The 13,469-nt window shown below is 40.8% G+C and overlaps 1 protein-coding gene across 2 annotated transcripts in view; it reads left to right on the top strand.

Moving 5' to 3' along the window:
* The window catches only part of ZZEF1 (zinc finger ZZ-type and EF-hand domain containing 1), an 87,833-nt gene that overhangs the window by 63,376 nt on the left and 10,988 nt on the right, over positions 1-13,469 (top strand). Inside the window, exons 38-48 of one of the 2 annotated variants that reach the window (XM_019545452.1) lie at positions 196-340; positions 1,726-1,859; positions 2,809-3,086; positions 4,172-4,346; positions 4,699-4,831; positions 6,965-7,161; positions 7,739-7,858; positions 8,911-9,096; positions 9,430-9,530; positions 10,116-10,253; positions 11,196-11,580. In XM_019545452.1, the coding sequence (XP_019400997.1) occupies positions 196-340; positions 1,726-1,859; positions 2,809-3,086; positions 4,172-4,346; positions 4,699-4,831; positions 6,965-7,161; positions 7,739-7,858; positions 8,911-9,096; positions 9,430-9,530; positions 10,116-10,253; positions 11,196-11,580 (1,992 nt within the window). The remainder of the gene's footprint in view (positions 1-195; positions 341-1,725; positions 1,860-2,808; positions 3,087-4,171; positions 4,347-4,698; positions 4,832-6,964; positions 7,162-7,738; positions 7,859-8,910; positions 9,097-9,429; positions 9,531-10,115; positions 10,254-11,195; positions 11,581-13,469) is intronic. The other variant, XM_019545453.1, reaches the window with a different exon arrangement.

The following is a 13,469-nucleotide window of genomic DNA, read 5'->3' as shown; positions in this document are numbered from 1 at the left end:
GTTAGTTGATTTTTGTGAGCTGAATAAATAGTTTTACATGTAAGGACACTTGATGTTTGGGTATAACATTATGTGCAAAATGGAAGATGAGAAATTTCCACTGTATGGAAATTACGGCTCTTATAATAATTTATCACTGGAATTTGATGCATTACATTGTAGTCTAATCTCTTAATGTATTTTTTTTGTTTCTAGGGGAAAGGTGATCATTGTAATGAAATGGAACCTCCTATAGATAAGCAAGGTGGTGAAGAAAATCTTAATGCTGCCTTAGCAAAGAAAGCTGTTTTGAGACCGGATTCAAGCTTGTCTGCAGATAACGTATCTTCAGTACTTCCAGGTAAAAGATTATTTTCCATTTCCCCCAACATAGAAATAGCTCCCACACACAGATATTATAGTTGCATTTGTACAACCATGCTTTTGCATATTTGTAAATAGAGTCAATTCGAGTGGAGAGTCTTTCATAAAGACCTGCTAATTTTGCTGCTTTGGAATAACTGCCCCAAGATTTGAAAGACTCCCTTAATTGTAGTAAGCCCTTCTGTACTGGGAGAATTTCAGTGTAATTTCTAATGCAAAGTTAATGCTCTTGTTTGCAGGGCAAATTTCTGCTGGCATTTCAAACACTTCTTTTTTTCTCCTTATGACTGAAGCAAGTATTTAAGTAAAATTGGCACCTTCCTGCTATTAATTTGCAGAGATCATCTAAATCAGGAGTATCAGACATATGGCCTGTGGGCTGGATCCAGCTTGTGGATCCCCATCATCTCCCCCAGTGCAGCTTCTGGGTCTAATCACACCTACGTGGAGCATGGCATGTGTCTGTGGTGCAGAACCGGTCCATGGACTGATTGTAGCCCATGGTCCAACTCATTCCCTTTCCCCTCTCTCTCAGTATACCTGATCTGGCAACAGCTCCGTTTGGTCTGGGACCTGTGTTGCTTGTGACCAGATCCCAGAGTGGTTGGGGTGGACACCACGTGTGGCACAGTCCAGCCAAAGCAGACGTCCCATCCGGACTGTGCTGTATGCAGCACCCAGTCTGGTATATGTGCCAAACACGTCATCTGCTCTAGCCAGGACGAGGACTGCACTGCACGTGCATTGCGGGTCCCAGATTGCCTGAAAGTGAGCAGCATGCAGCACACTGGCCAGGGAGGCTACCACATGCAGCACAGCTGCCACTCCAACTGGACCGTGCTGCATGTGGTGTCCATTCCAGCCATTCAGGTCCACACTGCACTCAGCCTGGGTCCCAAACCAGCTGGAGCAGCCACCGAATCCACTATGCTGGGAGAGGGGAAGGGGATTTGTGGGCTTGATGCTGGTCTGCAGACTGGTTCCATCCACTCAACAGGCTGGGAGAGTTTGACACCCCATCTAAATTTTTTTCCTCCATGTTTCTTTTGCGTGTTCCTTCTGAGATCTTCTGGTATTTAAAGTCAGCTCCTTCCAACATATTTCTCGTTGAAATTAAAAGTGGTATGACTTTGTCTGTCTTTAAATGGTTACCTTACAGTTAAAGGCTTTTTATAGAGACATGTTTTAAAATGTGTAATCTACAAAGCATTGCTTGAATTTTGATAATATTGTAATCATTGTAATGTGAAACAGAGCACACTTGCACAGTAAACTTTATTTTTGCATAACTTTAAGAGCACCTTTTATGTTCTATGCTTTTATCCTTTAATATTCATGTTTTGTTTTGTTTTTGAAAAACAGATGATAATTCAGAAGATCCATCCCAAAAGCTGGGGGAGAAGGCTTTAACACCTAGCCACGAACAAGTCTTTGCTGAATGCTCTCAGAAGAGGATTCTAGGATTGCTGGCAGCTATGCTACCCCCCTTCAAATCTGTAAGAGAGACGTACAAAAATTTCCAACAAACTAGCAAAATTTGTCACAAAGCAGATAAGAGCATGAGAAGTCATAGATAAAATGAATCACATGGGGGGAGTGAAAGTCTGGGAATATAGGCACGGAAGATCTACTTCAGTTCCTGTTTGTGTGGCTTTTGTGTCAGAATATTAATTTAAGAAAATATGGTGACATGTTTTCTTAACTCTGAGACATCCTCCTCAGGTAAAACTTGGTGTGCATTTGTTATAGCACCTAAGTAAAGTTGATGTTTGACACTGTCCTGATTTATACACCAGATTTTATCGCAAAGGAAATTTCCCATCTTTTTTCCCCTCATCCTACCTATGCTATGAGGAATGTAGTATTTTGATTATAAGTACTGAAGTAACAGACAGCAGCTTTACAAGGCTACAGAACCACTGCCACTTGACAAGTTTCAAAGTCTACAGGTGTATATTCTTGCAGCTTTACTTCCCTGAGTTGATTTGCACTTATTCTCGATGTAGTTCATTTACTGTAGTCTTCTCCTCTTCTCACCCCCTCCCCACCCACAGCTAAACTGAAGCACTACACTTTTTTTTCCTTACCTGTGCTTATTGTGACTTCTAAAGGCTTCGAACATCTCATATCAAATGCTGTTTTCTCCTTAGCACGGCCCAGGAAGTGACTTTTCTTGTTATTTCAGTGCCACCTTGTACTTGCTGAAAAGATCCAAATTATTTTCTTAACTTTGCCTGTGCTTAAATATAGTTTTCCTCTCCCCAACCCTGCCATGAAAATATTATTTATTTAAATAGATGTTAAGGCAAGAAAATTTCAGTCCCAAACTTGAAAGTTTATGGAAGTTGTAAATGATTGAAAATGGGGGTGAGAATAGGTTGTGTATAACCTTTCACTGTATATGTTTCTGTGTCTCCTACTTCAATGGGAATTTTTTTTTTTAAGGGCTCTACAATGTCTTTGGTTAACTTGGACCAGATCCTCCCACTGATGTTTCAGGTTGTAATCTCCAATGCTGGCCACTTAAATGAAACCTATCATTTAACTCTGGGGCTTCTGGGCCAGTTAATTGTGAGACTTATGCCTGCAGAGGTCGATGCTGCAGTGACAAAGGTCCTTTCAGCCAAACACAGCCTGTTTGCTGCAGGAGATGGGTCTACAGTGCTGGAAGGATGGAAGACAACTCATCTTCTCTTCAGTCTGGGAGCGGTGTGCTTGGACAGGTACTTTCTAGTTCTATCCAAATACTATCTTTATTGATTTAAAATAATCTGCATGATAAGGAGATGAGTTTCATACAAGGAAGCTAGCTAATTCTGCAGCCTGATCCTGAATTTCTGGACTCCCATAAGTCTCATAGAATTTAGTATGTATTAGGGTTGATGGCTAATTTTGCTGGCCTAATATACTCCAGGTTACTATTGTGGAAGGCAAAGCTTTGGGCTCTTTAAAAGATTTACCTTCCTTTAAATTCCAACATGTCCTGTAGTTCAGGAAGAGGTGGCTCACATAAGGGTGTGAAGAAAGAACTGGCTTAGGAATGGAAAGTCTGGGAGTAGAACAGAGGGGACTGCTTGTCGAAGAGCCCAGGAACATACAGAGCTTGTGTGTAGGAAAGAGGTAGCAACATTGCATTGGAGATGGGAAAGAAACGGGGATACCCGTCTCATTTCCAACACCTTGAAGTAGAATAGTTGAACAAAAAAGAGTTAATACCACACTTGTTAAATATACTATTAAGCTTTATTCTTCATTATGTTTTTAAGAAGGGGGTGAAGCTTTGTACAAGTCACTAAACCAAGTAGAAAAGCTTGCAGACTTATAAAGACAAAATACAGATTTGTAAATCCAAAAGGTGCACAATCCTTGGTATCATGTGAAGTTACTTTGGATCATGTTATAACAAAATATGACTTCAGTTCGCTAGTAATTTAATAAGACCGATCTTTCAAGCTTGTCTTACTCAAATGTAAGAAGTGAAGAAAGGGAAGAAAACTCAGTTTTAAAATTAAATTAAAAATTCAAGGTGAAGTATCTTAATGTTATTGATGATTTGGGGCCATAGATCCCCTTTAAGACAGCAGAACATCGTGATCTTAACGTTTTAACGTGGGATGGAAGGAACAGAATTCATATGTCTGTTGAAGTCAGAGCCTTAAGTGGCTAAATGGAAAAACATCACATACCAGGAGTGTGATAGCTTTACACAAGTGGAAATAATATAATAATTATTTTATGTTGTAAAGGAGAACGTTTGCCAAACAGTCTGTAGTCAAACCATCTAACACAGTTCAACTTTGTTTTTTAGTCGTGTAGGTCTGGACTGGGCAAGCTCCATGGCAGATATTCTTCGGGCACTGAACTCCTCTGCACAGTGGCATAGTGTAATCGCTGCTTTCACAGATCATTGCATTAAGCAGCTGCCCTTTCAGCTAAAACACACCAATATCTTTACCTTATTGGTACTTGTTGGGTTTCCAGAGGTGAGTGCGTTATTGAGAGTCTGATGAATAAATGATCATTTGAGCTGTTAGAAAGATAAGATTGTACCACTGAACACCAACAAATTTACTTTGATACATCAGATTGACAAAGCCTTCAAAATCAAGTAAGTCTGAGACTTCATCCTTCCTCTTTCTTTAGTGCAAAAGGAAATAAGAACTCTGGCATTGCCCTGTTATGTTTCTTTGTGGACAACATGTAACCAGCAGCCTGAAATCTAGAATAGCATATCATTAATAACCAAAATGCAACAAAGTATGCAAGATAACTGGTGTGGAAGTATTTTACAGGAATAGTCTGAATAGTAAATGAAAACTTTTTCTGCTACTGCAGGTGCTGTGTATGGGAACTCGTTCTGTGTACATGGATAATGCCAATGAGCCTCATAATGTAATAATCCTGAAACACTTCACGGAGAAAAACAGGGCAGTTGTTGTAGACATCAAAACCCGAAAGAGGAAAACAGGTTCCATATGATTTTTTTTTTTAATCTAAGAATGACGTGATTTTTCTTTACACTGTCTTAATGGATATCCAAAACCTGGTGCTTGACTAGATCAGTTTCTATAATCTTTAATGGACTGAATTTATTGCAAAAAATGATCTGATTTATGGGCAGAAATCAGGTACAATTTTAGAGGCTTTTGCAGTGGAGATCAGAGACATCCTTGGTTTGGTTTGGTTTTTTCAGACACTTACGTTTGACTTGTTTTTAGGAATGTGTACAGAATATGACGTTTCATGTTACTTCATTAATGCAGAGACCTCTGGGTCACTGTTGTCACTTCATCTTTTATTGGTATCTGCTCGTTGGGTTTTAAGTTGATTGCAGCTCAACTGTAGTGTACATACTTAGTGTTATCATCCACAGGAGCATTCAGAACTTAAACACAATGCATTGTAGTCTACTCTGCTGTCCCAAAATGAATCCTCAAACTTCCCAACATCTTGCCTGTTTTGGCAATATGCCATGGCCATTCATTGGCAGATGGAAACTGAAAACATAAAAAGCCCTGTTACATTTGTTGCCTTTATAGGGGGTTGTGTTGGTTGTGAGCAGCTTGTCACCCTGTAAAGTACTTTTTTTTTCAGAACTTTTTTAACATCAAATATTGTACAAAATCTCTTAAATCTCCTACCCCAAAAGATATGAAATAAGGGTAGGCAATAAGTTTTGTACCATGTGTCTCATGATTTTCAAAAAAGAGCTGTTGTACATCTGATGCACCAATCTGTACTTCAGGGAAGACGTGTAGGCCATGTCCAAATGAGTGTGGCCATGTGGTATTTGGCACCGCAAACATGTCTGCTGCACCACATGCTGCACATTCTGTTGTTCTCTGTGCTGCAAGGATATCTAGGGATCAAAAAAAAACTATGGGAAAAAAGGTGGAGTAGTGCATGCAGCAGCAGTGTGTGCCACTTGAACCCAGAGCCTGGCCAGCTGGAGCCATGCTCCATTGCCAGCCAAGCGCCTCACGGCAGGATTGCCACTGTTGCAGCCCCAGGACGACCCCAGGTCAGGCTGCTGGAGCCAGCCCAGTGCTGCCCCAGCCTCCCCTACCCCATGTGGGGTCATTTGCTGTGCGCCAGAGTGTGTGTGACACAGGTGTTCCCCAGGCACAAGGTGCACCGCTGGTAGTTGTGCCCAGGGAACCAAACATCTGTGCACATCTGAACATGGCCATAGGCTGTGACACCTCTCAGAATGATGCATTTGGAGCAGGTCCTCAAAGTGGAGTTAGTTATTTGATAATGTTCTGCATCAACTATTCTTAATATCACTTTTACTGTAACAAAGTAGTAAGTTTTTTTTTTTTTCTTCCTATTTCACCTTGTAAAAAATATATTGCCAAGGTCAAACTAAATATAAAATATGCAGTGAATAGATCCTTCAAGTCTGATCTTTAGAGTCATGGAATCTGATTTGTATTGACTGCAGAAATTCATCAGGATTTTGAGATTAATAAAACAAAGGGTAGTCACTGTAGCATTTTGAAGAATGTGGAAGGAAAGGATCAACAAGTTCAGACGCTTCATTTTCATCATGGCCTCTCCTTTGACTGACTGACGTGTCAAAATTGTATTGAGGATTAAAAGGAACCGTGGAAAGAGAGCTGCATCACTTATTTCTTTGAGTCAACTATGGATCATTAATTTTCTCCCCTCATGTCCCTGTATTGCCTTTTAAGTAGCTTCCATGTCCATTAAGTCATTGTTAAGTGCTAAACAAGGTTACGCAGTTTTTAACTGTAGTTGTTGATATTTTTAGGAAAAAGTGCGAACTAGGTAGTTCTTTCCATACCTCACTTCTGAAATTTCCTTTTTTGTTCACTCTACTCTGAAAGGAATCAGAAAGTATTTCTTAATATTGCTGGTAAAACCAAGAAAATGCCTAGCTATTAGAAAAGCTTATGCCCTCAGCTTGGAATTCAACCTGCAAGGAAGCTGGTAGTCACAAATTAACCGATATGCATAGTTGTGTATTCTAAAAGTATAACCTCTTTTAGCCTGATGCTTAGTGCTAAGAGGGGATGTATTGCTATTTTAAAATGAGTCTAGGGATGAGTTTCAACATATCTGTCTACTTTTCTTCTAGTAAAAGACTACCAGTTGGTCCAGAAATGTGGACAAGAAAGCAGCGAGTCCCAAACCCAGCTGAGACAGTATCTCCAGCACTTTGTCTTTATAACCAGTCACCTTATGCAGACCAGCATGGACAGCAGTTATGCAGAGGCAGTAGAAGCAACCTGGGTCTTGTCTCTTGCTCTTAAGGGATTGTACAGAACACTTAAGGTAACTGTTGCGTCTGGCTTATAATAGGGGCTTTCTGGGTTAAGGGACTGTTTGTCTCTTGTAGAGCACCTTGTACAAGAGACTTGATTTCTAATTTGGAATTCCTAGGCATTATCATAATATAACTAATAATATCTAGGGCCACATGTCAGGGATGGTTTCAGTGAGGCTGATAGTGTTGATCAAGGGTAGGCATTATTAATGTGCAATTTTTTATTTTCCTCTGTGCTGAGGATGATTGTGAGGTGGTTGCACATTGGGATAGATTTTTTTTTTTTTTTTGAGTCGGGCAAAGGTGGTGGGAGCATGTAAATCCCCTAAAGGTCTTGGAGGAGAAATTGTAGGGAAGTATTTTATGCATTTGAGCTCACTGTGTAGGGTACATTTCTACTGGAGAGCAAACTCATTTATAAGTATTAGTGTATATCCTGTCGCAAATTTCTAAGGTATTCAACAGGAGGAATTGTAAAGAAAAAAAAACTCCTTAGAATGGTTTTCGGTAGGAATTTCACTTTGATCCTTATGTGCAGACCTATCAGACCGCTCTTAGTCATTTCTGTTTTTGTGTCTTTGGCAGGCTCATGGCTTTAAAGAGATCCAAGCTGCCTTTCTCCAGTCTGGTTTACTTAAACTGCTGGTTAAAAAATGCAGCAAAGGAACTGGCTTCAGTAAGACATGGCTTCTCAGAGACTTGGAGGTAAGAGAATGAGTAATACATTGTAAAAAGGTCAGTCTTATCACTGGCATAAAAGTTCAAGACATTGCAATGTTGCTATATTTGCTTTAAACCTCTGAGTCATCCTTAATTAACTATAACTGTTACAATACCCCGCTTGCTATATTTCTGTGTCTGCATTTGCGTGTCTGTCATTCGTAACGTAGAAAATTTGTTTTAAGTAAGGTTAATGTTGAGCTGATTTTATTTAAACTAGAACTTCTGAAACAGTTTGAAGTAGCTAGATAACCATCTCCCAATTGACTTTTTTTTCAGTGTGATTTGGGTAATTCCTTTAGGCCTTTTGAAAAATCCTTGCATTCAGTTTTAAAGAACATACCAGTAGATCTGCAAGAAACCCATTATATGCTGGTGCTATAACAGCAATTAAGTAGATACACATGAATCATTACAGTAACTGCAGAAGGTCTTTGTCCATTTAGACATTCTTTTGAATCTGTTAATTATAGGGAGAGCTACACGGCTGAGTCCGTAGTGAGCATTTCTGTCTCATAATAGACAAGGGCACAGAGATTTTCTGCATTAGTGTGTGTAGCTATTGATGCTTGTGGCTGATTACGAACAAAAAAAAGGCAAGGCCAAGGAAATGTTATGCTGTCATTCTGCCCATTTATAAGTTTAGTTGGCATTACTGTATTGTGGAACCAAAGATCTATTCCATTTAAAAGGGAGCAGTGAATAATAATAGCAAATACTATTTTGCCGATGAATAATTACAGCTGGCCATATTAGGTTCCTGTCCTAAAATGTTGGAAGCTTACGTGCTCAAACAGTTAAAGACCTAATTTCTTTTTCTCATATTTTAACTGTATGGTTAATTATTTAAGATGACCTCAAAGAAACCGGGAAGGCGTAGAGCATTTGTGGAATAGGAAATGCTGTTTTTTAGGTGTTGTTTCTCTTAAGAAAAGCACGCGTTTATAAACTTGGACCAGGTGTGCTGGTCAGTGCTGGTTGCACATACAATAATATCTGCAACTGTGGTACCATATGTTGCCTTTTTTTCTGTGCAGATTTTGTCAATAATGCTGTATTCGTCAAAGAAGGAGATAAGTTCCCTGGCTGAACGTGAAGACACAGAGCTGGAAGAAAGAGACCAAGATCAGGATGTCGATCAGTCCTTTGGTCCCACTGATTTGGATCAGAACAAACTCGATCCTCTAGAAGGCTTGGATGAAGCAACAAAAATATGCTTCTTGGTACTTTTCAGGCTACCTATTTCTCTGTTTTGCCAAGCTATCGTGGCTTAGTTTAATTGCCTAAAAATATTTCTTTAATACAACATTTACCTTTAGTTTTCATACCTAACGTATGTATTTCTGTCTAGATTAGATGTAGTTTCTTGTTAAGGCCGCAATACAAAACATTTAGTAAACTTTTTAATAATGATTAATTATCTGTATTGCTATAGAGAGTTTAAAATTCATCAGTCCTTTATTCATAGGCTGAACAGGGAAATACACATGCATATTGTCCCAATAAAAATCAATATCCATTTTTCCTCTCCTCACCTGCTGTCAACTTTATTTCAGATGACACACGATGCACTCAATGCACCTTTGCATATTCTTCGAGCCATGTATGAGCTGCAGATGAAAAGAACAGATTCTTTCTTCCTAGAAGTTCAAAGGAGGTAAGTGAGCTGCCAAGTCAAACAGAAAAACAGTGATCAAGGAGGTAACTTTTACTCATTTTGAAGGAGTGTTAACAGAAACTGCTACAAGAAGAAAAGAATATGAAGCTGTTGTTTCCTGCTTCATAAAGTGGTGATTGGAAACCGGACCTCTACTAAACTTACAACTATAGCTGTGAAGACATAAGCCAGCATTTTTTAAGTATGGTGGATGTTTCTTTGGATAACATTACTCGCGATTCTCAGTATGTCCCAGTAGAGGACATAATTTATGGATGGAGAGATAGCAGTATTTCTCTAAAATGTCATCCCAACTGAGGAAGAATGACGGGCCTAGGCTTCCAGCAATCGAAACAGCTTTTGTTGCCATCTGCTTCTTACAAATAAGAGTTGCAAGACATGAAGAATATGTTTTACAAATTGCAAGGTAGCAGCTTTTCTGGCTTGCTAAAGCAGGAAGGCTAGTTGACCAAATCTGACAAAAGCATAAGGCGGTACTTCAGTTGGACACAAATCAGTGTGGACTTTAAATGCAAAATTTAAATTTATGTTAATTGACTAAACCCGTTTGGCATTTTTACCAAGGTTTGATGGGAATGTGATCGCAACAGATGAGAGGATCCGAACACTGGCCCAGAAATGGCAGCCCAGCAAACGTTTGAAGTTGGAAGAGCAGAGTTCAAAAGCAGTAGATACGGATATGATCATCTTGCCATGCTTGGTGTGTATTTCTTCATTAAAAATGTGGCAGCTTGATAGCTCAGAACTTAATGATTCAAGTAATTCAGAGGTCCATATTTAAAGTTTAATCTGCTTTTTAATATTGAAGTGAATAGGCAAGATATCAGAAAGATGGGAGCTTCTCTTCAGCTTCTCTTGGAAAGTTTTAAAAGAACTATATTTTATACAAGGAAAATGAGTGGTAGTTGGACTGGCATGCTCTAAATGCCCTCACACAGGAGAGTCTTACCTAATGCATCACAAAAACCGTGTGTTTCATTGTTTGGCTGAGATGATATAGATGGGGATGATCCTGCTTTAAACACAGGGTTGGACTAAGTGACCTCCAGCCCTAACTTTCTGTGATTTTATGATTGTTTAATATTACCATGTTAGAACCATAACAGAACAAAGAAAAGACACATTTGTCTTGCCAAGATGGAGGGCATGACTCTAATAGCAGAAGACGAGATATTGAGTGAACCCCCAACTATGTAGTAAGTGTCAGTGAGCAGCTGGACCCAGTAGAGAGGTTCACAAAGTGCTGGGTATCATTTACCTTCACATGTAAGGGACTATGTATTTCAAATACTTGTTTAAAAATAAGTAGTTTGTTTGATATCTACCAGGTACTCTGCTTTAGCTTTTACAAATGGATAAATAAGTATTGCCAAGTGAAGATGTGCATTAAACTGTCATGAGAATGATAGATACACTCATTTGATAAACTTACCCCACAAGGAAGGCAGAGAGTAATGGATTTTGTGGCCAGAAGGGACTGCTGGTTTCCTGTAGTCTGGTGTCAGACAGGTTGGAAGTAATAGGCCTATTTGTGTTCTTTGTGAAAGACTGGAGCCTGTAGTTTTTGGTGATCCTGTAAGTGATGAGTTCAGACTTGCTAGTCATCAGTGTCTAAACATGAAGATGTAAACTCTTCTGCAAATCTTCTCAAACCTGGTGTCTCCTGCAGTCGCAGCCTGTGCTCTGTGATAAAGCAACTGAAGAAACCAACCCAATCACGCAGAAACTGATAACCAACACAGAGAGTGACCTCCAGCTTAGTTATGCAAAACAGCGCCGCACCAAAAGTTCGATACTCTTGCACAAAGAGCTGGATTCCAGAAGCAAAAAAGCTGTGAGGGATTACCTGTATCGGGTGAATGAAGCTACTGCTGTACTTTATGCCAGGCATGTATTAGCCTCATTGTTGGCTGAATGGCCAGATGATGTGGCTATAAATGAAGAAACCCTGGATCTCAGTGGCCCAGCACACATGACGTACATTTTGGACATGCTTATGCAGCTGGAGGAGAAACAGCTATGGGAGAAGGTAAGAGGGCTCCAGTTACATGTCTGAGTAAGTCCTGCATATACTTGAACCTCTGCCTGGTTAGCAAACTCCCAGAGGTGGTCAGTTCTATAAAATAATTCTAATACATTGAAGACTCGAATGTTACATTTTGTATTCCTTCCAAATGAAAAAACTTTCTTTTCAGTCAAGACCTGAACCGACTGATAGTTTTCCAAGTTAGCAGAACACTGGAAAAAAAACTCCTTGAGTGACAGGATTAGGTTGGGGTAGGTGCCCACTGTGCACATTGGCTTCCAGTCCATTTCAATACACATCTTAAACATTTTGTGCTTGTTATTATTTTATAGACAAAAATGGGCCTGAAAGTTGTAGCTAGAGTAATGGCTAGCTGTACATCCGTACCACACTTAATGTAGTGAGGCTTTGAATTAAGGAATGTGTACACTCAAATATTAATCAAGTAGGCTTACATTCCCAGGGAACTGAGATTCCTCTAATCTCATTCCTTGTATTCATCGTCAAAAGGAGATGGACAGTCACCTCGCTGGGGTCACTTGGCCCCGGTTGTTTTTTCCTGCCTAGTGCAAGGGGATTGGGCCCAGTGATCTACAAGGTCCCTTCCAGTCCCTGACAATCTATGAATCTATGATTGTTCCACTAGGCCCCTTTCTAGCCCGAGCCTCCTAAGTCTAGAGCTTAGGAACTTTTTTTAGTCAAAAAGAAAATGGAGCTGTTCTGACTTCCTCACCTATTTCTGTACAGGAATGTTGAGTTCAGTGTATTCTGACTTTTTTTTCAATTTTTGTCAGAATCACCCATTGTTAGAGAAATGTGCAGACTTTCCAGCTACTCAGAGAAAGAAAAAGTACTTTTTTCCCTTCTTATGATAAAGGACGTGTACAAACCCATTACTAATGGAATACCTTACGTTTCCTAAACTTGAAGTGGACTTACTAGCAAACTTCTTCTTTTTACCAATATGGTTTTAAATTAAAACTTTGCAACCATTTTTGTGCAGCTGCCACATCAGACATAACATTTGTTGTCTCAGCTGTGTTTATGGCTAATGCATAGTTTAAGGTCTATGCATAGTTTCTTATTCCCTAAGGAGAAGGATTTATAAAGCCAGCATGGAAACTGTATAACAATTTTAAGAGAGGTATGACAAGTCATTTTTGTAGGTAAATATGTAATTTGTAGAGGTGCACCAGTACATCAGTCCGATATTGAATCGGCACCAGTATAAAGAAAGTTGACTCTATCGGAAATCAGCCTGAAGTGGCTGATAATTTGCCGGTAAATGCTCGTGTGGGTGCGCAGCTGCAGCACAGCACGCAGGCAGCGAGAAGCACAGCCCAGCAGCATGGAGAGCTGCATGCAGCGGGTAAGTCTGGTGTGGTGGAGGGGGGCCAGGGGAGGGAAGTGGTGTGGGGGGGAAGAACTTCACCCCCTGTGGTGAGGGAGGGAGTGGGGCTGGGGTAGGCGCTGCCCAGCCAGGGTGGAGCAGGCACGGGCCAGAGCCTTGACTTGTCCAGGGGGCACGGAGGTGGGAGGGCAGCTCCAGCTGCTGCATGCAGCTTGTCCGACGGCTCCTGCCACTGCTCCTGCCAGTCATCTGGGAGGGCACAGGGCAAGGTGCCCCCAGATCGGGGCAGGGCAGGGCAGGGTGCAGCTGCAGGCTGGGGCTGAGGGCCATGCTGCGCTGCACTCAAGGCAGGTAGCAGCAGTGCTGGGAGGGGAATTATGTGGGGGTTGGGGAGTGGGCTGCAGCTTCCCCAGATTTTGCCGTAGCCCCCACCCAACGCCGCCACCGCTGCCTAGCCCAAGCACAGAGCGGCCTCTGGCCCCAGCCTGCAACTGCAGCTCACCCTGCCCCACCCCGCACAGATCTGGGGGCACATGCGCCC

Source organism: Crocodylus porosus, unplaced genomic scaffold (genome assembly GCF_001723895.1).
Source record: "Crocodylus porosus isolate Cpor-Errol unplaced genomic scaffold, CroPor_comp1, whole genome shotgun sequence".
Taxonomy (NCBI): Eukaryota; Metazoa; Chordata; order Crocodylia; family Crocodylidae; genus Crocodylus; species Crocodylus porosus.
Note: the sequence above shows the minus strand (reverse complement) of the source record. Positions and strands in the feature narration are given on the sequence as shown.